The sequence below is a fragment of the Culex quinquefasciatus genome, chromosome 2, assembly GCF_015732765.1.
Source record: "Culex quinquefasciatus strain JHB chromosome 2, VPISU_Cqui_1.0_pri_paternal, whole genome shotgun sequence".
Taxonomy (NCBI): domain Eukaryota; kingdom Metazoa; phylum Arthropoda; class Insecta; order Diptera; family Culicidae; genus Culex; species Culex quinquefasciatus.
Window position 1 is genome coordinate 178938156 of NC_051862.1, and position 27194 is coordinate 178965349.

A 27194-nucleotide genomic window follows, 5' to 3' on the forward strand; every position below is an offset into this window, starting at 1 on the left:
TCATTAAAGGCTTTCAATATTGAAAAGTGACAGAAATTGGACTCACCTTAAACATTGTTCGCAAATCCCGTACTTCGGTACCATCTCGTCTCACCAATTCTGCAAAGAGTAAAGAAAACATACTTTAATATCAACGTCAAAACAAGTCGCTTTCAACACAATTGCAATTTAGAACTGTGACGCGCGCATCCAAGATAAAGTGGCCAGGGGGGTGCGGCCAAATCATCCGACAGGAGTGACACGGGCCGTACGCGTCGTCTTGTCCATCTCGAGACCGCCTAGCCCATATGTTACGGCTGGGCGGCTCTAGTCAGGACTTAGGTAATAGGGTTCAACTTGTATTTTTCTAGAATTGTCACTCTAAGGTTGATGATGGGCAAACAAAACAGTCGTGCCAATCAGGATAGGCTTTAGTAGTGGGATGCTTTCGTCCATAACGGAGATCACTGGGCTACAGAAACAGAAACAACCGCGCAGTGACTGACTAGAACAGGACGATGGGTTGAGAAAGCACTTAGGTTTGACTTACCGTTTGAGACGCGAAGCCCAGCAGGATTGCACAGCGATTTCATCAGTTCAGATCAGTTGATCAATCTGGAATGAAGAAGAAAACAATTGTTAGTCATAGAGTAAATAGAAGCAAATCATTCAAACATTACAGAAATTAGTGTATGAAGCTTTCTAACATCTACTTCCAGTGAGTCAGAGCAATAGATGACATTTAAGTACACAGTTTACTCTACCATATTTCAGTCAGTCTAAAAAGCAACCGAAAAATGCCTTTCACACTCGTCAAATATGGTCTCTGAAGAAAAGCTGGATTTGTTTTGAGATTTGAGTGTAAAAAATACCAACCTTTCGTTAAATTCAGCTTGAAGGCGGCACGTTCAACCACAAAAATCCATCTGGAAAAAGAAAGATAAAACAGATTAACATACTGAAATCTGTTCGCGTTTGAACAATTTTTGGGATCGATCACTTTCAGTACGAATGTTCATCAGCATTATTACTAAGACATGGATAACTGATAAATTCTGAGTTCATCATAAGGAAAGCGATATCTCAACACATTTATTTGAAAGAAACTCACCTCTTCGACTGGCAGGGTTTTGATGACGACGAGAAGATCCCAGCGAGCCAACTGTAACGAAAATGAGCAACGATTAGTTTCAACTCGTCAAGTTACAATTGAGTGATAGCTGTTTAGCTTAGGTTTCAGATTAGAACTAACAACATGTAAACATTCAGCCTGGAGCGGTACAAAAATGTTCTAAATATTCAAGTGATCATCATTGAAAGACTAAAAATTTCTTCTTCTGATGTTAGATTTGGAACTTACCGTTGTCATTTTCAGCAACAGCCTGGTTTGTCCTCGCGTGAGCTGAAACAAAACAATAATTTTGTAAGTATAAACTACAATTTTGCATAAAACTTTAAACATTGAACACTAACAAGAAGAAGCGCTTAAACACAGTCGTGTAGGGTTGTACTTTACATTCCAAGCAGCAAGTGCCACCACCAGACATTGGATATTGGACAGCACCCACAAATATCGTGCGGAACGGGTAAAGTAGCCTGTTTTGCGTCCCATTTTATCTCTCTCGTTGGAGGTATACGGATTGGAAGCCAACAAAAGTGTAAAGCGAAGGACGGCACAAAAGAAAGGAGGAAGAAGTAAAGTTTGAGTTTGAGAAATTAACTTACTTTTGGAGTTTTGGTGCGAGATTTGCTGGAAACGAAGACATTCCCGTTCGGAATTGGTTGGAATCTGTTGAAGAAGGAAAATTCTGTTAACAATGTGTTTTTATAACTTAAATTTCAGGGTTTTTCAAGTCAAGAAGTGTAGATAAACTTGGTATGGAGAAGGCTCACGGCATGAAGCCAACTCGCAAGAGTTTTATTATCGTTGCTGTTGTCCACATCGGAGATCGCAAAGCCACAAAACGAACCGGCAGTGAGATTGACTAGAGAGGACCAATCGACAGTTGGAAAGGTGTGATTAAAAGATAATACTAACCTGTTGAGAGCTGAGCATCGTTGCTGTGAATCTTCCTCACGGTCCAACGCCAAAAATCTGGAAAACAACAAAGAAAACACAAGTTAGGATTTGGACCAGCAAAATTTGAAACATGGATCATAACAAAGGTTATGAATGTCGTTATCAACTAAAGCTGACGGTGACACAGACAAACGAGAATCTGACACCGTGGATGAAGTAACGGCATGCTATCGTCTCCGTTAAGAACAACAGTTCTATACAAGGAATGGACTTGCAGAAACGCTGGTCTGTGCAGAGACTACAGAAATTACGCTTGATGAGAACTTGAGATGGAAACTCACCTTTGATTGCACGTCGAAGAAGGTGATTAACCGAGTGCTTCTGTCAAAGTTGTAAACGATCTGGAAGAGAAAGAAAAATCCAATTTAGAACTCGTGAAAACTTTTACTTTGTACTAACTATTCGAGTGAACTTAAATGGAATGTAACAGTACTTTCCACGATGAATGGATATTGCAAACGAGCACCCAATCACCAGAATAATAAAGTAGCTTAATCTTGTCCAATAGCGAAGCAAACACAGTTCAGAATTTATCCGCGTTCACATTAGAATGGACGAACCTTTTATTTTAATGAAACTCGCACTTTTTGACAGTTTGTCTGCTTTGTTTGCCTGGATTTGTTTGTACAAACGTCAGCCTGCATATATTTTGCCTTGTTTGCGAGTTTGGCAAACTGTCAAACACGAAAAAGTGCGAGTTTGTTTGTTTGTTTGCAGTAGTGTAATGGCTCATTGAGACGAAAAGTTGCTAAACTCACCTAAGAAATTCGTTCTATTCCATCCAGGTTGAAGTTTACCCGAATTCGTTCAGGATTATGAAGAGTCATCTGTAATTGAAAGAGAAATTCAACATTAAAACATGCTTCATTCAGCAAAAGTTTGACGATTTTCGAAACAAATGCATCAGATAGGGCAAGTCTGGGTAAACTGAGGTTTCAACAATGAGCAATTCTGTCCCCGTATGCGTATATTGTGTGAAAATCATCATGAGAATTGTCGTTTGGGATGTTGTGAAGAGAAACTTGACGAAACTTACCGTTTTTGACATCGTTGACATCAAGTTGAAGCGAACGTCAGTCAGCCTGTGAAAGAGAACAATAGCAATGAAAAAGTGTGCTTGGAACGAGACTTTTGATGAACTTTCCTGGTTGGTTCAGTAAGACCAATCGAATATATTGTTCAACATTATATTTAAGCATATTCAGTGTTCATCAGAAAATAAAACTGTGGAAAGTTATGGTAAAAAGGCGAAGAACTTACATTTCAAGTGACGGCTGTCCAACATCTCAGTTGATATCGTGTCGAGAAGTTCTGAAAATAGAAATGAAACACTGTTAGAAACTTGTTTTATTTCCTACACAAAAAGTTGCTTTCAAGAGTTTGATCAGATAGGGCAAGTCTGGGTAAACTGAGGTTTCAACAACAGATAAATTCTGACCCCTTAGCGTATATTGTGTAAAAATCATCATTGAAAGCAATAATTTGAACGAGAGTCATGCATAGATTCTTACCTTGATCGTTCGCTGACGTTGTCTGAGCAGCTTGACCCGGAAATTTCGCCATCTGCAAGAGAAAGAAACGACTCGTTATTTGTTTGAAACTTCAAAATTGAAACAAATTTTGATTTGTTCGTGGTTCAGAATAAATAAAAGTCAGCACTATTCCTAAGACAGGGATAACTGAAAAATGATGTGATCATCATTTTAGAACGCGTTTTGCTCAATTTATGTGGAAACTTACCGTGAATGTTAGTCCAGTATGGAATTTCCAAAGCAAAGTTGATCAGATCGGGGGTTGGTCAATCTGTAAGAGAGAGATTTTCTATTCAGTCTTCATTACATGTTAAAATTTACAGATAACAATATCTTTTCTTGCAAGCTTCTCAGATTAGAACTAACAACATATGAACGTTCAGCCTGGGACGGTACAAATATGTTCTAAATAGAATAGATATCATCAGAAAGAAGTCGAGCAAGTAGAAGAAGCCTGACAGAACAAAGTTTTCATATTTACCTTGAATAATGATTGATTTCAAGTCCTCCCAAGGAGCTGATGTGTCGCGACTGCAAGAAAGAGAAAATAGCGTTAATTTGGGGTTGACGAATCGAGTTATTTGACGTAATTTGAGATGGCATCAGTGAGTGGAAATCAACATGTAAACGTTCGGCCTGGGACGGTACAAAAATCCAAATCATCATTGAAAGCACTCATTTTTGAACAGTTGACAGTTTAGAACCTTACCTTTTGAGATCAGCCAGTCGATCCTGTTTTGAGATGTTGAATTTCTCTTGAAACGATCTGCAAGAAAAGAGAGATTTTGCTTAGAATGGTCTAAAATTAAGCTTGAACAAGTTTCAGTAAACGTCGTACTAGACTATTCCAGTTGGTGTGCGGTAACGGAAGGAAAGGGTTGCCTCGTGGAGGAAGAAAAAAAATTGAAAAGCAGTGCGCGAACGGAGAACAAAAGGCCATGGACCAGGACGAGGACCTGAACCAGGAGAGATCCGAAGTGACCCCGGAAAACCTAACACTGGAAGAAGCCTTGGGCGATGCGGCCTCGCAAATTTTCGATTTCGCCCTTCGTTGGGGCCGGATGGTCCAACTCAACGCCGCGCTCACGGCGGAAGTTGCGCAGCGAGCAAAGAGGGAGCAGTTGCTCGAAGATAACCTCAAGGATGTGCGCCGCCGATTGCAAAAGTACCAAACAGCGTAAGCGCGAAAGGGGAGTGGCGTTGAAGGCGCTGCAGGATCACCACGACGAGATGAAAAAGACGCTGGAGGCCCTGTCGTCGGTCCTGCCGATGGCGAACCCAACATCGACCCCGGCGGTGACCACAGCACCGCCGCCGCTCAACACGAAGCCTGCCCCGCTCAGCGTGAAGCAGAAGCGGCAAGCAGGGGAGGTGTTTAAGGTGCCGGAGACGGCTTTCGACGAGGCCGGCCCGTCCAAACGGTCCAAGCAGGGCTAACGTCGGTCGGGCGAAAAGGGTTTTGTTTTATCGTTGGATTTTTTTTTTGCTTTTTTATTCCGCACCCGCGGAAGTAATAATTGACCAAACGACAAGAATAATAATTAAACATTATTAAACCACAGAAAAAAATGGTCAAAAATTAAGCTTGAACAAGTTTCAGTAAAAGTCGTATTAGACCATGACAAACTCGCAATTTTTCGTGTTTGACTCAAAATGTTTCTGCAAACAAATGCTGACAACTGTCAAAAATTGCAAGTTAGTTCGTTTGTCACAGTCTAATACCTCCTCTTAAGGAAACATTTGTTAATGGCCTTGTGACGGGTGCGCAAATGGCATCATTGCGCACCCAGCAAAGTGACCATCTATTGCTCTAGTCCGATGGCTTCCTATCGAGCCGGTAATGAGGGGTTACACACGGCCCGAATGGTTTGCCAGGACCAATGAAATAATCGTCTTGAGGAATTGGTACCAACCTGGATCAGTTGATGCTAGAGGTCGCTTCTCGGGATGTTTGAAGATTGAGATGTTGCTCCAACTGTAAACAAGGAGAATCGAAAGTTAGTTCATTCTAAATTGCATGAATCAGTCTCGAAGATATTCGAGAAATTTTGTCGGATGTACGAATAAGGGATTCAGCTCTTGAACGGCGTCGACAGCTGGCTCCCCAGAAGAGTACCCCAGAGTTTACTGTAGTCCATTCGCGTCAAAACAGTCCCACGGTGAAGGTCGGTTTAGTGTCATGAAGGACTACAATTTTAGCTGCTTTATTAAAGTTGGCTCACCTTTTTATCTTCAGCGCGATTTTAGCTTTCGGTTGACTTGATGAAGTCCACCGACGTCGTAGGCGAAATCTGCAAAGAAAACGAAAATCTCATTGTATTTTTGAGCAGATTAACACGAAAACTTCATGATCGCAAGCATTGAACTGTATTTCCAACCAAAAGACGCAAGCAAAATTCAATGTTTGACAAGCTAAGTGTTTCAGCTGAGAAAAGTTTTTCTAAGTCTCGAATTGGTTTCCGGCTGCAGGTGGGACAGACAGGAAATTTCAGCAGAGACTTACTTTTTATGCAAGGTTAGACATAAGCGAAACTTACCGTCAAGCAGCGTTGCGGCTTGTTTGACAATTCCAAAAGGGAAGTCCAGAAGTCACCCTAGAAAAAAGAGAAAGTGTTGTTAAATTTCATGAAGAATTAAAAATCAAGCTGTTTTGACGTGCAAGGAGAAACTGTCGTTACATCGTGCGATGTAGAGTCACAAATGAGCTCGAGACTCCAAGATACCTGAGAACGTTGATCTGGTCCAACCGATTAGGTGCCCAATCGAATTGAGGGTGGAAGGAGCAAATAGATACGGTTGGACCAATTTAGGTAGGAAAATGCAAGAATGTTTTGAAACTCACCTTAAAAGTTTTTGACAACTGAGTAGTTTGAGATGTTTGGCGTCGTCTCTCTGTAATTTAGAAAAGAAAATATTTGTGAGTTTTAAAATTTCAACGAAGACTAACAAGCAAGAAATTCAAGTAAGATTGTCGCTGATTTTGCGAGAAAGAAATTCGAACGGAATCGAAGCTCTTTGCAGATGTACCATCTTTAGTCTAGTCCAGCATAAACAAACAGTGAACTAGCGAGAGTTGAATCACCATTACTTGAAAACTGGACAGAAGTGCGACAATCTTTCAATTTGAAACTTTTGAATAAGTGGAAACCTACCTTTGAAGCAGCAACAGAATCAGATCTCGCCGTGGTCCAAAGTTCTATAAACGTAAAAGAAACCAGCGTTAGTAAATCGGCTTTTGACAACAAAATCTTTGATGTTTTTAGAAGCAAACTGTCGCTGATTTTGCGAGAAAGGAGTCCGCAAATTGGCGAATTCCTTTGCAGATGATCAACTTTGCTTTAGCCCAGCAGAAACGAACGGTGCCCGAAGGGTTTGGGGCACCATCTACAAGTATCTGAGCAGATTTGCGATTTTTTTTAAAAATTCCTCGATAGTATAGCGGTCAGTATGCCTTGTTAAAATTGTAAAGTTAGAACGAAAACTCACCTTTCTAGCTGCGCTGAAGAGATGATCCCAGGTCGCACTGAAAAAAAAAGTAACAAAACGCTTCGTCAAACAAACAAAAACTTCGGCTTGGCTAACATTTCCCCGGATTCGAAAATTCCCCCAAAAATAACGACAACAAATCGAACGTCAATTTTTACATCATTTTCAAGTTTTATTCACGTTTTTGAATGCGCAAGCGGATCTTAGGATGTAAGTTGGTTTGGTTATGCGCGCGCACAACACACACATAGTAAAACGTGAGAGGGCAACCACCGGAGCCAAGAAGTGTTTTTGTTTGTTTGACGAAGCACAGTAACCGCTTATCGGTTAGACTTGGCAACACGTTCCAGTTCGTCCTTCTTCTTGATCGCGTACGAGTTGGAGGAACCCTGGAAGACGAGAGAGAGAGAATTGGTTAGAATCAAGAAACGTAAACAATTGCCACGTGTGACGAAGTAGCGACTATGGTTAAAACACTTTGTATGACGAGTGTCAACATTGCACGAAGTTTTTAAGGTTAGAATCTCCGGATTGAAACCGAGTTTTGTGGTCCCGAGCAAAATGGCGTCTTTATCAGCTCTTCAAGATTAGAATGCACGAATTACGAGATAGCGAGACAAACAGATCTTGTCGCACGTAAATTTCAGACAGTGATGAATTTAGGACGCCATTTTGTAAACAATTGAATGCTTCACTTGTGGGTCTTAGGGTCATCCACAAAATTCGATTTCAAATCTAAACTTTACACTTAGAACCTTAGAACTTCGTGCATTTTTGCCACACCACGTACAACCATATGTTAGATTTGCATTTCCCAAACACAGACGTGAACTTCAAGCAACTCGCAACTCTCGAAATCTCAAGATTTCTTCAACTCACCTTAGCAGCGTTGATCAGCTCGTCGGCCAAGCATTCGGCGATGGTCTTAATGTTACGGAATGCGGCTTCGCGGGCTCCGGTGCACAGCAGCCAGATGGCCTAACAAGGGAGAAACGAAAAAATCGTTAATTTTGACCAGATTTTAAGATGAAGAACTTGAAATTCTACAAGAAATTGTAACTGAACAGCTGGAACACTTGATTCACGGTGGAGGAACCCAGCAACTTCCGCCGTCCAGTTTGGAGGTTAGTTTCCGATCCCAATGGAATTGAAGATGAACATGCGGTTTGACGCGGCCCACCCAATATGCCTGTATAGAATCGGTAGCAAGATAGTCCCGGAGGACGTTCCGTGCGCGAAAACCCACCTGGTTGACGCGACGCAGCGGCGACACATCGACGGCCTGACGGCGGACGGTACCGGCGCGACCGATACGGGTCGAGTCTTCGCGGGGTCCGGAGTTGATGATGGCCTGGACCACGATCTGGAGCGGGTTCTCGCCGGTTAGCAGATGCATGATCTCGAACGCGTGGCGCACGATGCGGACCGCCTTCAGCTTCTTGCCGTTGTTGCGGCCCTTCATCATCAGCGAGTTGGTAAGCCGCTCCACGATCGGGCACTGGGCCTTGCGGAAGCGCTTGGCCGCGTACCGGCCGGCCGAGTGCGGCAGATACTTGGCGTGCTTCTCCTTGACGGCGATGTAATCCGACACGGAAATGTCCGAAATGTGGATGTCGTCGCTGCTCCAGCGACCGAACAGCTTAATGTCCGGAAGCTCGGCCGGCTGGACCACCGGGGCCTGGTCGAAGACCTGGGCCGGGGCGGCCTCCTCGAAGTTCTCGAATGCCTCAACCTCTGACATGGTCCTACAAGAGAAAACCGGAAGTTCCGGAAAACCGTCAGCTCCACGCGTCAACAATTCAGCTGTCCCCTTCCGGCAACCACCGCGTTCGAACCAATCGCGGCCACTCAACAACTACCGTCGTGACCAACAACGGTTGGCCACGCCACTTGGAACCCGGTTCCATCCCGCAGCAAGAGAGCAAACAGGAAACCACGACACGTGCTGGTGACAGTCGGCGAGCAAATGAACGACTCTCCTCGTTTTCACCACCGAGCACAAGGCCTGCTACCGCCTCTTCTTCACCCCTCTTTCACGAAGCTGTCACCCGCAACACACAACTCTCGATCGAGAAATCAAAAAATTTCAATCACTAAAAAAACCCGTGAATTTCACGAAACCCCCGCCGCACTTCACCGGGCCGCGAGTGGTTCGAACGGTGCGCTGCAGTTGCGCCGGAAATGGACGCCGAAAGCGGTGAATTTCACCGCGCAATCACCGAAAAGATATTCACTTATTTTTGTTTTACACGTCCGTGTTTGACAATGGCGCTAGCCGGAAAGAGAAACACACCGTTGCGAGCGCTCGCATGTTGGTAGCACTGCGTGTCAGCGGGGTTTTGACAGCGCAGGGCAGGCTGCCTGTCAACAGGGAGCTGTGGAGATGTGAGGCGATATGGTGTTCGGAAAAGGGGTCATTCAAGGGAATGATGGAACGAGAGGAATCACAAATCCGCATAAATAATTTCAAGATTGTTCAGGTGTAAACCGAAAACGTGATCAAAAATTAAAGTGGAGGAATAAAGCTTTAAACTGCTTATTTAATTGTCGGTGTACGCATCCTTTTAATAATTTTCTGGCGTACATTTAATTTTGCAGCCCAAAATCAGTTATTGAAATTGAAAAATAAAATTCTTTTTCAAATTTTATTTTCTTGATTTGTGTGCACCTACACCGAAGACCAAGATTGTTTACTTTTTGCTTTTTGGTCTGACAGTCTTGGTCTGACAGTTTTGGTCTGACAGCTTTATCATGGATTTTGGTCTGGTCTAGGCGAGGGATAGGACACAGCACCTTCCTGGGGTCATTCGGATGTGATGTAGTGTAGAATAAAAAAATGTTTTTAAACTAAATTTTAAAAACACGCTGGATTCTTTAAAAAAAAGGTCCAAATTTTTATGTGATAGATGTATGGTCATATGCTGGCCATTTTTGTCACTACTTTTGGGAAAAACTACAAAACTTCAAATAATAAAATTAAATTCTTAAATTCTTAAATTCTTATATTCTTAAATTCTTAAATTCTTAAATTCTTAAATTCTTAAATTCTTAAATTCTTAAATTCTTAAATTCTTAAATTCTTAAATTCTTAAATTCTTAAATTCTTAAATTCTTAAATTCTTAAATTCTTAAATTCTTAAATTCTTAAATTCTTAAATTCTTAAATTCTTAAATTCTTAAATTCTTAAATTCTTAAATTCTTAAATTCTTAAATTCTTAAATTCTTAAATTCTTAAATTCTTAAATTCTTAAATTCTTAAATTCTTAAATTCTTAAATTCTTAAATTCTTAAATTCTTAAATTCTTAAATTCTTAAATTCTTAAATTCTTAAATTCTTAAATTCTTAAATTCTTAAATTCTTAAATTCTTAAATTCTTAAATTCTTAAATTCTTAAATTCTTAAATTCTTAAATTCTTAAATTCTTAAATTCTTAAATTCTTAAATTCTTAAATTCTTAAATTCTTAAATTCTTAAATTCTTAAATTCTTAAATTCTTAAATTCTTAAATTCTTAAATTCTTAAATTCTTAAATTCTTAAATTCTTAAATTCTTAAATTCTTAAATTCTTAAATTCTTAAATTCTTAAATTCTTAAATTCTTAAATTCTTAAATTCTTAAATTCTGAAATTCTTAAATTCTTAAATTCTTAAATTCTTAAATTCTTAAATTCTTAAATTCTTAAATTCTTAAATTCTTAAATTCTTAAATTCTTAAATTATTAAATTCGCAATTCGGTTTTTGGAAGAAAAAAATTAAAATGATTAAAATATTGCTTATTGCGAGATAAAATCACGTTTCACTATCGCTGTGAGTGACAGGAGATTATTGCCGCCTATCTACCGCAGTGTAAAAATCAGCAAGTTGAACAGAAATTCTGCGTCGATTTGGCTGTCAACTTGGTTTGTTTGAATATTTTTCAAAAAGTCAGCTGAAAACTCAAGGCAACCTTTGACAATAGCCAAAAATTTGTTCTGCGGTTGTCATGCGGCTGTCATGCGACCATTATCTTGCGGTCGTATCACCGCGCGTGAACTCTAATTATTAACGCCCGCAGTAATATTAAAAAAAAACTAAATTAAAGAGCCAAAAATATGAAATAAAATGGAAAAATCTAAAAAAAAGAAAAAAAAAATGATAAACAAAAATTCTTATATTTCAAAAATCTAAAACTCTAAGGTTCTGAACGAGGTTCTTAACATACTTTGTTTTAAGTTTTAAAACTCCTTTTATTCTTAAATTCTTTTATGTATTTAATTCATGTTATTATTCAATTGAAATATAATTTTGAAAGTTTGTGTTAAATTCTAAAATTCCGCCTAATTAAATTCTAAATATAAGGTCAAACACTTTCTCCGGGATTTTTTTGAATTTTTAATTTTCTAATGTAATGTTTTAAAGTTTTTTTATAAAACTCAATTGTAACATTATTTAATATTAAAATATTGATGTTCTAAACTTTTCAACTCGCTTTCCAAATTCTGCATTTTTGACTTTTTAATCTAGTTTTTTTTTGTTTATCTGAATGTTACTTTCTGCCTTTGAATTCTTAAATTTCGGATTTTTTATTTGAATGAAGAATTTATAAATTTTGGATTCTTTGAAATTTTAGAATTTTTGAAAATTTTGAAAAAGAATTTTCAAATTTTGGAATTTGTGAATTTTAGAATTTATGGATTTTAAAATCTTGAATTCATTGAATTTTGAAGTTTCGAATTTTCTAGATTATTTTTGGTATTTTAATTTGTAGTATTTTATTGCTTGTATTTAAATTTAAATGAATTAAAATTTTATGATTTTTCTTCTCTAAATTTTTAAATTTCAAATTTAAAATTGTCTGAATTTTCGAAGGTAAAAGTATCTATATTTCTAACATTTTTAATGTTTTTGATTTATTAATTTTGCTACCAGACAATATAATGATGATAATATAATTGGGCTTTCCCTCTAGTGTTCACTTCGAGCAATAAACAAAATCCTTCCTTTTGGTATTAAGATTCTGCATTTTTAGATTCGGAATTATAATGATTTTTTTTTATTCAAAATTATTGACACGTTTGTAATTCTTAGTCGCATTCTAAAAACAAATCCAAAATATTAGTTTTTTTCATCAAAACATATCGAGAAATTAAAAGTGCAACATGGAGTAAACATTTTTGTCAAGCTTCTGTGAAGTTTACGAAGTTTACCATGATAGTTGCGAAAGTTTAACTCCATGTTACCGGCTCACATCTCTCTTTTTAATTTCTCGATTGCAAACAAGCACCATGCGAAGAAACGCAAACTTGACGCAAACGCCACTTTTTGTTTCTGTTCCTTTTCAGCTGCGTACCGCCTTAGAAAAATCTTCTCGTGACCATTTTCTTGACCGTTTTTTTTTTTCATAAAATTATTTTTATTAGGTCCTTTTCGGTACTGGGACCTGGTTAGGACCGAGTCGGCTTTTGTAATTACAAAAAACTTAATAATTACAGAGGATCTTGTGTGTAAATGTTAGTGGGAAGGGAGCCGATTACCCGCGGCCTACTCATGGTTAGTAGGGAAGGGATTGATGTTAAAGACAAGGCGTGGGAAGGGAAGGGGGATTGTGTAGGGGTCTTGGTTGGCTCTTCTGGCCTTTGCGTTTTCTTGACCGTTTCTGGGGCGTCTTTTTTTGAGTTTTGCGTTCCTTCCGATCTCCGTATCAGCCTTTACAAAATACACTCAAATTTCGGTGGTTTGATTTTTCGTTTGACAATTGGGTCCTAAAATGAAGCTTAGATTGCTGATATTATTGCTGATAAGTTGCTGTGAAGTGTTCCATGGCACTTCCAAAAGTTCCATGTTTAACGCATGTTGCATACACTCTCACTTTTAATTTCTCGATAGTCTTAAAAAATAAATGCGAAAATTGAGAAATTAAAAATAGAGAAAAGAGAGCCGGTAACATGGAGTGAAACATTCGCAACTGTTATGGTAAACTTTACAGAAGCTTGACAGAAACTTTAACTTCATGTTGCACTTTTAATTTCTCGATACGACAAAATTTTTATTACGTAATTTAACCACTCTCCATGACCCCTCACCCAAGGAGATGTAAGCCGACATTCAACATCCTTCCACAACCAGCTCCCGGTTTGTTTACAAATCAATCGCCTTAACCCCAGCCCTGCGCCTCAAACACAACGTCAAGCGTCGTTGTTTTCATCGGATTTCTCCAGAGGGACCAAAAAAATCGTTAGAAAAAGCTTACCCGGTTTTCCCCGCACGTATTTCGCGATGTCCGCGCCGCGCTGCTGCATCGTCATCTGTCGGAACGCGAAGGCGGGCGCCGACCGGCGGGCCACCGGCTATCACCCGTTCCCGGCGGACGAGTCGTTGCGCGCCAAGTGGATCGAGTTTGTCGGGGTCGCCAACCCGGAGCGGTTCCGGTGGCGGAACAAGTACGTCTGTTCGGCGCACTTTTTGCACTCGGAGCTGGCGGGTGACGCTCGAGGGGTTTGTTGGAGGGCGGTTCCGATGGTGTTTGGGGCGGAGGAGGAGGACGACGAGGATGGGGAAGAGGTGGAGTATTTGGAGCGGGATGACGTGATGGTGTCGGACAAGCCGCCGGGGGAGGTGGTGGAGGCTAAGCTGACGCCGGCGGGGCCGATTGTGTCGTCGGTGGTGGAGGAGGTCGAGTTGAGGGCGCTGTTTTGTCGGATTTGTTTGAAGAAGCAGCCGGATTTGCTGCCGCTGGGGTCGAAGCTGCACAACGCGCCGCTGTCGGATGTGATCTTTACGATCGCTGGGATCAGGTTGGGGGTGGACGGGTCGTTGCCGACGAAGATTTGCGCGCGGTGCATCGAGAAGGCCGATATGGCTTTCAACGTCCGGATGGAGTTTATCCACTACGAGCGGATCCTGAAGAATCTGGTGAAGAATAAGCAGCTGGAGAATCACTATCAGTCGTACGATCAGCAGCGGCATGAAGCGCGCGGGTTCAACGAGGACTACCTGAACTCGTTGTTGGCAAATGTGAAGCAGGAAGTGCTGGAACCGAAGCTGGAGTTTACCTTTGAAGATACGGATCTTGCGACCAACGCGGATGAAGATGCGGCGTACTTTGAGGAACATCTGTATGAAGAAGCGGACGAAAGTCACGAAGTGATGGTGGAACCTGATGGGACGGAATCAGCTTATGGTCATCCGGTGAGCTTGCCTCCGGCGGAGCGTGAAACGTACGTGGTAGCAAACAATTCTGCCAACGTGATGCGAGCTGTTCATGACCAGGAAGACGAAGATTCGACAGAACCGACGGAGAAAGAGCCACCGAAAGAGGTGAAAACCCAAAAGTTTGTATTTTCCTGGAAGGAGCTGTATAAACCCAAATCAACCCCCAAACCAAAGAAGAAGCGAAAGATCATCGGATTCATCGCCAAACCCGACCTCGTCCCCAACACCTGCTACTACTGCAGCACGGTCCACGCGGACCCGGAAACCCTGGAAGCCCATCTGGAGCAGCACGTGGGTGAGCTGCCGTACACGTGCCACCAGTGCCACAGCGAACAGTTTCCGGCGGTGTTCAAAACCCTCGTCAGTCTGAACAAGCACCTGATGTCGCATCAGTTCCCGTACCGCTGTGACTACTGCTGGCAGCGGCAGGCCACGGAGATCGCGTACGAAACGCACATGCAAAACATCCACGAGGCGGACAGCGGCGACGGGTTCACGTGCGACTACTGCGGGATGTTCTTCGGCGCGAAGACCAAGTTCCGCAATCACATGGCGAAGCACAAGGCCGTAGAGGAGGGACGGTACAAGTGCGAGTTTTGCGACCGGGTGTTTGGGAACAGTTCGCTGCTGAAGCGCCACCGAAGGATTCACACGGGCGAAATGCCGTTCGAGTGCAACAAGTGCGGCAAGAAGTTCAACCACGAGGCCAACTTCCGCAACCATAAGCGGTCCCACATTGGGGAAAAGGTAACGTTGGTTTACTCAGGGTTGTTAGGGTGTGTTCTCATAACTCCTGAATTCACGTCGTTGAATTAACGTTACCGGTTCATCTGTAGACGTAAATAGTTTTTCACCAATTCACGACCAATTCGGGACGGCGGACGACGCAGATCGCGCGGATTTGCTGGCTAATTTTGCTCAGGCGCGGATTTCGCGCGAATGTGAACTATGAAAAATAAATTAATTGTCAGAGAGATAGAATAAATTTCAAGTTGTTAAGAAAAATATTATCAGGAATTAGGATAGGAATTCGTTTTTATTTCGTAGTGTGCAAAAACATCGATTTCTAGGAAGTTGTTACTGAAACAAATTAGAATTTTCTTCCGAAAAAGTTGTTTGTATTTTCTTAATAATTTCTTAATAGTTTCTTATTTCGAAATAATCTTCATGAAGAGATATTTTTTTAAATCTATTGTTGAGGATTACATAACAAAATTATTACTTAACTCTACCCATTTAACTTCTGCTTACCAACTCTGAACATTTAGTTTCTTTTGTGTTTTGAGTAATGTTATTTAACCTTATTTATTGCCTATTTTATACTGAATACATTCAATTTTTAATCTTGTGAACCATATTTCAAACTTTTCCCAAAGATATGGACGTTAGGATGTAACAAAAATTATTATTGGGGCTAGTTCCGGTAGACGTACTGAGAAAAAAATCCAAAATATGAGCTTATTTGGACGTAACAGAAGCTTGTTCTCCACTTTTAAATTTGAGAAGTTATTCAACCCGTAGAAAGATATTTTTTCCTCAATTAAACATTGTTGGAAAAAAAGATAAAAACATTCAGAAAAGAAAGCTCCAACATACAAAATTCGACGTTTCAAAAGTTAAAAAATTCAAATCATTTTAGATTTTTATAGTTTTGTTTTTAATTGTTATTATTTTTATTTAGGTTCCAAAATTTAAAAAAAATCCTAAATTGCTAAATTCAAAATCAAAAAATATCTGCAATTCAAAACTTTAAAAAATGAGAACAGAAAATTAATTTCTTAAATTCTTAAATTCTTAAATTCTCAAATTCTTAAATTCCTAAATTCTTAAATTCTTAAATTCTTAAATTCTTAGATTCTTAAATTCTTAAATTCTTAAATTCTTAAATTCTTAAATTCTTTAATTCTTTAATTCTTTAATTCTTTAATTCTTTAATTCTTTAATTCTTTAATTCTTCAATTCTTTAATTCTTTAATTCTTAAATTCTTAAATTTTTCAATTCTTTAATTTTAAATTTTTAAATTCTTAAGAGGTAGTATTTGTAAATATTGCTCGGTTTGAGAGAGCAAAATTTGAGAACAGAAAATTAATTTCTTAAATTCTTAATCTCTTAAATTCTTAAATTCTTAAATTCTCAAATTCTTAAATTCTTAAATTCTTAAATTCCTAAATTATTCTTAAATTCTTAAATTCTTAAATTCTTAAATTCTTAAATTCTTAAATTCTTAAATTCTTAAATTCTTCAATTCTTAAATCTTAAATTCTTAAATTTTTCAATTCTTTAATTTTAAATTTTTAAATTCTTTTAAATTCTTAAATTTTCATAGAATTGTTAAAAAAGAACAGCTGAATTCTTAATTTCTGTATCTTAACAAAATTAAAAACTGCAGAATTTTACCACTTAGATTTCTGAAAATCCGACTTTGGAGCATTTTTGGAGTCATATTTCAGGTTAGAGAAATTTTGAGAAGAAAATAATACAATTTTCGAGCTTCGATTTTTTTTTGAGTTACACTTTGGCTAGGATTATCGAGTACGCACTGTATTTAAATTTTTAAATCCCTAGATTTATGTGTTTTTTTTTAATTTATTGTTTTTTTAAATTTGTTTTAGTTTTTTAAATGTTTTAATTTATATCTTAGTTCCTTTTTTGCCAACATTATTTATCGAGAAATTAAAAGTGAGAGTAAGTGCGTGCAACATGGAGTTAAACTTTCTGTGAAGTTGCTGCGAAGATTACCATGGCACTTTGAAAAGTTTAACTCCATGTTGCACGCACTTACTCACTTTTAATTTCTTGATAGTTTTTTCATCCCAGCTAAAATAAATTTGTCCATATAATTTCGGCGTTTATAGATTCTGCGTTCTGAAATTCGGCCCATGACGCTATTCTGGATTTAAAATTGTATTTATCGAATACAACATTGACTAAATGTTAGTGATTTTTGCGTTTTTGGAGCCCCTTAAACATAAGCAAGGAAAAAGGTTAAGAGCGAAAAGAAGATCTAGATTAGAGGCGTGGTTGTGCGTTCAAATCTACAACTGAACACTACTTTGGTGTCTTGGGACAACTAGAATCCCAAGGATCACGGTGGCTTAAGGGTAGAGTACCCCGCTAGAGACGTGGGTGGTACGGGTTCGAATCCCGTCTGTGATCTGGTGGTGTTTATTTTTCGCTTCTTAACCACTTGATACTACCAGTTGTCGTTTCTAAACTTAAACATAAAACTTGTTCTCAAATACTGTCTTTTTTTTCGTAAAAATGATTTTTTTTTGAACTTTTTTGTATGTTTGTCGCGAAATGATTTTGTCTAATTATGGCGCGGATTTGGGGTGGATTTTTCTCCGACTTCTCCGTAACAACCCTGGGTTTGGCATTATTTAAATAATCCTCTTCTACAATTTTCACTCTTTTCTCTTCCGATAGGCCTACGTCTGCGACGAGTGCGGCCGGAACTTCATCAACAGCACCGCCCTCCGGTACCACATGGCCGAACACTACCCGGACGATCCGCAGTACCGCGTCCAGCAAAGCATCCAGCGGACGCGTTACAACGACGCAGCCTCGGCCGTGTCCAAGATGAACGACGTCGGCGTGCGCGAGTATCGCTGCGACGTCGAGGGCTGCGCGTTCGTATCGACGCTTTACCGGGCCTACTTCTACCACCGGAACGTGCACCTGCGCCGCTACGAGTGCCCAAACTGCGGCAAGCGCTTCCCCATGAAGGCCACCCTCAAGAAGCACCAACAGCAGGTTCACCAGGGCATGGTCCCAGAGAAAAACCTGCCCTGCCCGTACTGCGAGAAAATGTTCAGCGAAAAGCAAAAGCTACAGATGCACGTGGACGTGCATGAAAACAACCGCCGACATCGCTGCCGATTCTGCGAAAAGACCTTCATCCAGAAGGTTAACTGCACGGCCCACGAGCGGATCCACACCGGGGAGCGCCCCTACACGTGTCGCTTTTGTCCGGCAGGCTTCATCACCTCGTCCGGACGGAAGAAGCACGAGAAAACGCACCCCGAGTTGACCGGCGAAACCGGTGAAGATCAGAAACCGCAAATGGTTGAAATCATCCAGCAGCAGCAGCAGCCGGCGTCTCAACAGCAACAGCAAGAGTTTCTCGAAGTGCGTGGCACGGGTGGTGGCGAAGAGATTGTGGACATGGACGTGCTCGGTGAGGAAGAGGAGGAAGAAGACGAGACGTACGACGAAGATGTGCATGAGGAAAACGAGGACTACGAGATTGAGGTGGCGGAAGAGCTGGAGCCGACCGAGGAGGAGATGGTCGAGTTTGCGCTGGAGGAGAACAGTCGGGAGTGAGGATGAGGAGCAGCAAGGTAAGGGCTATTGTATTTAGTTTACGAATGGTATTTAAAATTTAAATAATAATAATAAAAGTTTTACAAGTTGTGAAACGAAGTTGGTATAGACGTTACTAACGAGCTTGTTTGAAGAAGTCATATCTATGCTACACATCTCGATCGATGTTTTTAAATACGCCCCAAACCAATATCCACTGGCCGGCAGTGAAATTATGGGAAAGTATATTTTTGTTTCAGACTTGATTTAAATTTTTTGCAAGGTTGTATCTCACCAACTTGACGTTCGAGTTTGAAGTTCGAAAAAGCGGATAAATATAAGCTAAAAATTTAGAAATTCAAAATTAAAAAATCGTGCATTAGAAACTTAAATTTAAAAATATTTGAAAATTTATAAAATTATTTATTTTTAATTTAAAAAATCTTGAATTCAAGAATAAAAAAAATAAAAAAAAATGAAGCAATTCTAAAATTAAAAAATAGCATAGCACACGTAGTTGCTACTCTACCTTCTAGAATATTCTTGAGCTTTTTTTAATAGGTCCTATAAACATATAAAACACAATAGCTTAAAGGACCTTTAAAAACTCTAAAATTGTTCCGTGGATTACAGATGAAGATTAGGAACCAATCATAACCAATTTACAAAACTCAAAGGCCAGCTGATCAATCACGGCGCCGGCCACGACCAGTGGTAAGATCACGGGAAATTTGATAGAAATGTTAGTTCGATACTTGAGTGATGATGACCGTTGAATCGGCTGATATTTGAGGGGTTAGTAGGATGTCGTGTGGAAAGTTCAATATTCGTTCAACAAGTATCCCAAGTAACATTTTAGGCTTTATCAAAGCTGTCACAACCGCTATAAAACCTTTCAGCCAAAACCAACATTAAAACCCCTTAGTCGTAACAAACTCCCCAGAACCTTGCTAAATCCCACCTAAAACCCAAAAGGATCTCCGCAAAAGGTTGTTACGGCCTATTCATAAAACCTATATAGGAGTTCAAGGCTTTACAACTGAATCCTAACAACATCCTCAAAGCCTTGATAAAACCTTTGTTAAAACCTAGTCAGGAGTTATGGAAAAATGACATTTCATACGTTTTCAAACGTCTTATGCCAAATAGGTTTTATTTTGGCAAAAATAAGTCTTCGTCTTGCCAAATGAAATTATGGAGATGTATGGAGATGCCAAATGAAATTATGGAGACGTAACGCAAAACATTTGATTGTTGGACCCCTCCCCTAGAGACCCTAAATAGGGAGACTGGTCGAAGTGTGCTAAATCGATCTGGCAACGTATGTTTTGAGCTTGGCAACACTGATAAGTTTTGCTGGGCGTAAAGGCAAATGCTCGTTTGGATACGTCAAACTCGTGTCTGTTTGGGTACGTCAAATTCACTTCGACCAGTCTCTCTATTTAGGATCTCTACTCCCCTCGTAACAAAATTTCTATACAAATTTTAAAAAAATTGTGTGTAGCATATCACGGCCTTCGACCCCCCTTCCCCCCAACTGCTTTACGTAATTAAAGAACGCTCCCTGTACAGATTCCAATAAAGCTTCTTGGATTCTTCTAGCTTTCTCAGTTTTCAAATTTAGAAATTGAATAAAATAAATAAATAAAATCAATAATTCGAAAAAAAAATCAAATTCATATATTTTAAAATTCAAAAGTTAAAAATTTAAATAACTTAGAACATTGAAAAATTTAAAATCCAGGGATTTCAAAAAAATCGGTTCGTACTAGGTTATTCGATGTCCTCGCAAAAATTTCACTCCGGAAATCACGATTTTTTGTTTTCTCAAAATTTTAAACTTTGACCAAAATATGGCTCCAAAATGCACAAAGTTTTATGATTTTTTGTAATCTATGATAGTGGCATTCAAGAATTTCGGAATTTGAGAATTTAAGAAATTTAAAATTTTAAAATATCGGATTTTTTTAATTTCGGAATTTGAGAATTTCAGAATTATTTTTTTTTAATTTGGAATTGGAGAATTTCAGAATTTGAGAATTTCGGGATTTGAGAATTTCGGAATTGGAGAATTTCGGAATTTAAGAATTTTGTAATTTTGGGAATTACGGAATTTGGGATTCGAGTATTTAGAAATTTGAGAATTTCGGAATTTAGAAATTTGATAATTTCGGAATTTAAGAATTTCAGAACTTGAGAATTTAGGAATTAGAGAATTAGAAATTCAAATAAGAATTTTGGAATTCGAGAATTTCGGAATTCAAAAATTTCGGAATTTGAGAATTGCGGAATTTAAGAATTTAAAAATTTAAGAATATAGAAATTTAAGAATTAAGAAGTTTTTTGAATTATGATTTTTTTTTGAATCTGAGTTTTAAAATAAAAATTCAAAGATTTTAAATTTCTAACATTTAACAATTCAAAATTGAAAATCATATTAGGGGGAACAGCATCTAATTCCAGCGTGCCTCTAATGTTGTCATATCAGCACTTTGACATTCAATTACAGCTCATTAAAAGTGTTTTAGACTGAAATCGAGTGTTAAATAGTTCAATAACAAGTGAGCAAGCAAGTTTCTATCAAAAGTTTTGCAAAATTAGTTGTTTAAATAGTGAAAATCAGCTAATTTGATGGAGTTAGGAGCAAGTGCTCAAGCTGCCAAACATAGGAAAATTTCCCCTACATAAATAAAATAGTTCAAACTTAAAAAATAATTAAAGCTCAATGACGAAACAAAATCAGCTTGTTCAGAAACCAAGGATTCAATTAAAAAAAATAAAGAATCACAATTTAGAAAATATATTAATATAGAAATCAATAAATATAAATGCAGTAGTTTATAAAAAATGGTATGGATGTGTTTTTTTTTTGAACATTTATTAACATTAAAAGTGGAGCCTATTGATTGAAACACGGCAAACCTGGTCCTGAGTTTTGTTTTTTTCAAAAGCAATTCAAATCATTGACAAAGTCACGGAAACCAGTGAAATCGTCAAACCCAAGATTTTCATGAAATTTTGAGAGTTCTCGACTTTTTTTTTTATTAGGTCCTATAAACATATGAAAGACAATAGGTTATACACGCAGAAAAATGAATTATCAATACGATAAGTTTTTGCCATCAATTCGATAAATAAAATTATCGGTTGGCAACCAATAATTTATTTTATCAAATTTAATAAATTTTCTTATCAATTTGATAAAACTTATTTATCATTTTGATAATCTACTTTATCAAATTGATATACGTCATCGAAGAAACGTCAAACCAAAGTTTGTCAATTCGATAAGATATTTTGTCAAATTGATAAATTATGATAATCAAAACAATGATTTATTTTATCAAAATGAAAATTTTATTTATTGCCATTTTTCAGCCGGATTTTTATTTCAAATCAAACATAAACATAAACAGCTGCATAATAAACTGAACTTTATTCCAAGTTTTATTTACACTAATCTGAATATGCACTACAGGAATTTAATCACCATTTCCGAAGTTGTATCAGCAAACAGGGACTGACTCTCCCGATATCGTGCGATCCTATCTCATGATAACGCCAAAGCGGTCCAAAACGTGGTCCAGAGTGATGTGGTTTTCTCCAAATATACCTGATTGATTCCTTAGTTGGTGAAAATCTGAAATACACAATAAATGAGTTCCACCGATAATTTTACTGTATAAAAACAACTCACCACAAATTTGTCACCATGAACCTCAGGTTCTATTTGCAACGTCGGCCCTCCTCTCTTATTGCTGGTCGTCAGTTTCATATCTGACGAAAAATCAGGAGCTATATCCAATGTGGACTGGGGTGTTCTCTGGTGCTGCTGTTTGGATGATGAAGTTGGGGTTCACATAGCTTTTTCCAGCATGTCGAGTCGCTGTCAGACTTACCCTAGCGGGATTTGTTGTTACCGGAGGTTTGGAAGATGTCTGTTGCTACGAGGAACGATTTACCGCACGTACAATCGATGTAATTTTGTTTTAAACGGGTTGCACATTTTCTTGGGTACACTTTAAAAATCCACATTTTCGCTGATTTGTTTGTTTATCTTTTGTATGACAGGAGAAATCAAGTGATAATTTAATTTATCAAAAGAAAAATATTGGTTATCGATTTGACATTAAAAGTTTATCAAAATGAAAAATTTGCTTTATCAAAACAATAACCAAAACATATTGAATTCGATAATGTTATTTATCAATTTGATAATGCTGGAATTTTCTGCGTGTAGGACCTTTTAAAAAAACTCTGGAGTTCTTCTTCCATGGCTTTTTGAAGATTCAAGTGGGTTAAAAATGCGATTTTTAAAGTCTAAGTCAGTCTAGAGGCGGGATATAACGATTATCATATCACAAAAAGACTTTATTTTCGAATTGATTAACTCAAACATATTTTATTGATAGTGTGACAATGCAATTCAGTTACAAATCCTTCCACTACACTCCCTCCAGCGTCGCAATCAGCTCCTTCCGGTCTACTTCAATCTCACCGCCAACGGTTACATCCTGCTGAATTTCCTCTTCTTCCTCCAAGTACACAAGCTGCTCCTCTGCTAGTTCCTCACGTTCCTCTTGCTGCTCCTCCTCCCCATATTCAACCGGTTCCTGTTTCTGTTGCTGCAACACCACTCCGTGCGTCCGCTGGTGCTTTTTAAGCGCCGAAGTCGTGATGAACCGCGACTTGCATATTTCGCAACTGTACGGCTTGGTTTGAGTGTGGATTCGCTCGTGGACCAGCAGGTTCGACGAGTGGGTGAAGGATTTGCTGCAGTAGCGACACTCGCGACCCTTGTAGCCCATGTGCACGTGGAGATGTTCCTTGAACTTGTGCTGGTAGGCGAACGTTTTCTGGCAGTACTCGCACTGGTACTTGCGGATCTTCCGATGGATGACGTCGACGTGGTTTTTCAGAATCGTAGCGGTTGCGAACTTCCGGTCGCACTCTTTGCACGGGTAGCTTTTGTAGTGATTCCGGTAGTGGGACCACATCAGGGCGTAGGTCGATGCGATGTACGGACAGTCGGGTTCCTCGCAGCGGCGCGGGTAGGACGCGGGATCTTTCAGGTGGTGTGGAAAGTAGTCAACCTTCTCCGAGGCTGCCACGTACACCGGATCGTCCGGGAAGTGTTGGACCATGTGTTTACGAAGGGCGAGAGCGGTTGTGAAGTGGGTGCCACACTCCTTGCATGGATGACCGTTCAGTTCCAAATGTTGCTGTTTGATGTGCCGCAGCTTGTGTTGGGCAAAGTTACTTTCGTGGTTGAACCCGCGGCCACAGAAAGGACACACGAATTGCGCTTCATTCGAGTGAGTTCGCTGATGCCGACGAAGCAGCGTCCCAGTCTGGAACGTCTTTTCACACGTCTCGCACTTGTACTTTTGCAATTCACGGTTCTTGTGCGCTAGAACATGCTTCCGGTACTTCCGAATCTCGTTGAACTTCTGGCCGCAGGTCTCACAGGAGAACTCCGTGTTAACTTCCGCGTGCGCGTTTCTCGCATGATCGTACATCGGCGGATACGACCGGAACCGCAACGGGCAATGCTTGCATACGTAGTTGAACCCGTGAGATTCGTAGTGTTTGTTCAGCGCCAACAAAGTCTTCAGATGAATCGGATTCGTCTCCGTACTGCACTGCAGACATTGATGCGGCAGCATGTTCGAGTGATTGACCAGGTGAACGTCGAAACTGTCCTTGTCCTCCAGAACCTCGTTGCAGACGTAGCATTTGTTGGGGACCGTTTCCACCACCTCCAGTTTCTCCCTGCGCTTTCTCGAGGCACGCGCCAACTTTACCGGCACCGCTGCTAAAACTTCCCCCGCAGAACCTTCCTCCTCCAATCCCCCCTCCGACTGTTCGTCATCAATCTGTATCTCATCATCGTCGTCCTCCACAAGTGCTTCGATCTTAATATCAACTAGCTGCTCCTCCGCCGCCGTTTCTTCCTCCACCTCAAAGTCGAACGACTCAAGCTGAACGTTCTCTACCGGAAGCAAAGGCCGCTGCTCGTCCTCCTCCAAATGTTCCTCGTCCAGCATCTCAATCTGCTCGTACAAGCCATCGCTCGGCGCCTCTTGCTGCTGCTCCAGTTCTACCCTTTTCCCCTCCTGCAGCAGCCTCTGGCATCGAAGGACCTCCTTGTGGAACTGCTGCAAGCACTCGACCTTCCGTAGGCAGCTCTCGCACACGTACTTGGGCAAGCTACGACCTTTGGGCAGCTAGAGACGCAAAACCCAGATGTTAGCCCTTGAATTATGTTTTGATTTTAGAATCTTACCTCCAGGTGGAACGTTTCGCGAAGTACCTCCTCCAAGGATGCGTCGCCGATGGTAGTTTTAAACAGGGCGTGCTTTCCGGAGGAAGGCCGCAAGCAGAGGCGGCACATCTGGGCCATGGTGACCGGATGATCAGATTCGCAATAAGTTAATTTTGTTCTCGATTCTGGATTACTGAAAAAGGTGTTCCGATGGTTTTGCTCGAGTTTAAACCGTCAAGGTTTCAAAATATATAAACAAACTTCACTTGTCACTTGTTTAACACGGAGGGAAACTTGGAGATAAATAAAAAAAATCAACATTTCTTGACTTTTTTTTGATAAGGTCCTATAAACAAATGTAAACATTGAGTGTATCCCGCTTACTCCGATGGACTTTGACATAAGGTGTGAAAGGGATACACTCAATGTTTACATTTGTTTATAGGACCTTATCAAAAAAAAGTCAAGATTTGTTACAAAACTTAAAAAACTTCTTGTAATATTTAATATAGAGTTTTTTTTCTAGGTTTTTTGCTATTGTCTTTCATGTTTATAGTAACCTTTTGAGAAAAAAACTCTAGAAATATACTTATCAATGTCCTGATTTAAAGTAAAACTTTTCATATTTTAGGCTTTTGTGAGCTTTTGTGATTACAAAGATGGCAATTTTTATTGGACTGGTCTTAAAATTTTAGAACGTTAGAATATTTGAATGTTAGAATTTTAGAGTTGTAGAATTTATGAATCTTAGAATTTAAAACAAAATAAAAAGATAACAGAATTCTATATTTTTACAATTACAATTTTGGATTTTTCGATTCTTTCTAATTCCTTGATTTATTTTTATTTTTTTTATTTGTTTAACTTCTTGATTTTTAAACTTCTTCAATATTTGGAATTAATGAATTTCTTAAATTACTTGATTTTTTGAATTCCATTGAATTCTTTTTCTTCATTTCTTGAATTTCCTGATTATTTTAAATTTCTTTTTTAAATAATTATATAATTTTAAATCTGTTGAACTTTTTAAGTTTTTTCATTCCTTTTTTTTATTTCTTAAATGTCTTGAATTTACTAAATTTCTGAATTTCTTTTTTGAATTTTGAAAAAAAAATCTTGTTTGTAATTTGTTCTTATTTATGCTCTGAATTTTTTTTATTTTTTTTTTAAATTTCATAAATTTGTTTTTTTTTTAAATTTTCTTAAATTTATTGATTTTTTTAATTTCTTGAATTAATTTTCAGTTTTTTTCAACTCTTGAATTTCTGAAGGAATTTCTTGATTTTTAATATTTTTAAATTTCTTGAATTGGGTCTTTAAAATAGGCTTGAATTACTGAAACTTTTGTTCACAACAATAAAGCTTTCTATGTACTAAGACCTTTTGTACAACCACAAAGGGTTTAAAATAGATTTTAAATCAATTTTGTTTAAATAACTCCGCGGCCTTCCTTTACAGAAAGCTTCTTACTTGATAGTTCGTTCCAAGAGGACCATAGTTTAGCCATCGTAAAATGTCATCTTGTCAATAAAAAAGTAATCAGGAATGATTTTTTATTCTGGTTTTTACCGATTTACATGATTTTTTCTGATTTTTTTTATTTCTCGATTTTTTTTTAAATAAATTTAAATTTCAGTTTTTTTTGTTTCTGTTTTCAATTCCTTTTTTTATTTCTGAAAAAAATATTTTTGAATAATATGAAAAATAAAAGTGTTTAGAAATTATTTTTTATTGTTTTTTATCGTTGTACATAAAACATTCCTGATTTTTTCAAATTTCTCGATTTTTTAATAAATTTAAATTTAAAATAGCTGATTTTTCTGTTTCTTTTGTAAATTTCTTATTCTTATTTTTTTAATTTTTTTATTTGCAAAATTTCTTCAATTTCAGTTTTGTTTTATTTTCATGATTTTTTTATGTTTTCAAATTTCTTATTTTTCCTGTTATTTTTTTATTTAGTCTTTTGGTAACATTTTAGGCTATACCCTCAAAAATTTTGAACGAAAAAAAATCGTGACATCACCTTTAAATTTAAGTATTAGACTTAAAAATCAAAAAATCTCATAGATGTGGCGTGTATTTTTGTTTCAGTGTATTTTTTTCAGAAAGCCCGTCCAATTTCCTAAAAGTTTGTCTTTGATCACTTTTTGATACGACGCAACGGCTTCGAGATACAGTAATTTTTAAATTACAAAATACAAAAATATTTAAATACCTTACGCCCTTCTCAAATGTTGTTTTCGAGTACTATTGGCTCCATATACACAAAAATGGCTTATATAGGCCTAGGATAACATGTCTACAAAGTTTCAATGAAATCGGAGAGGGTCGGGTACAAAAGTACCAGAAAAATTCC

General features: G+C 38.5%; 4 protein-coding genes and 1 long non-coding RNA gene across 5 annotated transcripts; 1 reads left to right on the top strand and 4 right to left on the bottom strand.

Moving 5' to 3' along the window:
* Nucleotides 1–135: 135 nt before the first annotated feature.
* Nucleotides 136–3107, bottom strand: LOC6037019. Its single transcript, XM_038250957.1, has 9 exons — nt 3096–3107; nt 2341–2400; nt 2275–2297; nt 2018–2074; nt 1705–1768; nt 1340–1381; nt 1091–1141; nt 856–905; nt 136–594 (listed from the first exon to the last, which is right to left on the bottom strand). The coding sequence occupies exons 1-8, from the start codon at nt 3105–3107 to the stop codon at nt 888–890; spliced, it is 327 nt and encodes a 108-aa protein (XP_038106885.1). The 3' UTR covers nt 136–594; nt 856–887.
* Nucleotides 3108–7223: 4116 nt separating this feature from the next.
* On the bottom strand, nt 7224–9402 carry LOC6037018 (40S ribosomal protein S5). The gene is made up of 4 exons (XM_038252496.1): nt 9312–9402; nt 8324–8822; nt 7957–8055; nt 7224–7466 (listed from the first exon to the last, which is right to left on the bottom strand). Exons 2-4 carry the CDS (start codon nt 8816–8818, stop codon nt 7398–7400), a joined length of 663 nt encoding a protein of 220 aa, XP_038108424.1. The 5' UTR covers nt 8819–8822; nt 9312–9402; the 3' UTR covers nt 7224–7397.
* Nucleotides 9403–13235: 3833 nt separating this feature from the next.
* On the top strand, nt 13236–18693 carry LOC6037017 (zinc finger protein 234). The gene is made up of 2 exons (XM_038256425.1): nt 13236–15017; nt 17698–18693. The coding sequence occupies exons 1-2, from the start codon at nt 13335–13337 to the stop codon at nt 18592–18594; spliced, it is 2580 nt and encodes an 859-aa protein (XP_038112353.1). The 5' UTR covers nt 13236–13334; the 3' UTR covers nt 18595–18693.
* A 3249-nt stretch (nt 18694–21942) lies between these two features.
* LOC119767803 lies at nt 21943–22700 on the bottom strand. Its single transcript, XR_005277714.1, has 3 exons — nt 22473–22700; nt 22271–22405; nt 21943–22213 (listed from the first exon to the last, which is right to left on the bottom strand). It is a non-coding gene; the product is annotated as an uncharacterized LOC119767803 (long non-coding RNA).
* Nucleotides 22701–22976: 276 nt separating this feature from the next.
* Nucleotides 22977–25090, bottom strand: LOC6037016 (zinc finger protein 136). Its single transcript, XM_001846927.2, has 2 exons — nt 24860–25090; nt 22977–24800 (listed from the first exon to the last, which is right to left on the bottom strand). The coding sequence occupies exons 1-2, from the start codon at nt 24974–24976 to the stop codon at nt 23019–23021; spliced, it is 1899 nt and encodes a 632-aa protein (XP_001846979.2). The 5' UTR covers nt 24977–25090; the 3' UTR covers nt 22977–23018.
* Nucleotides 25091–27194: the final 2104 nt, after the last annotated feature.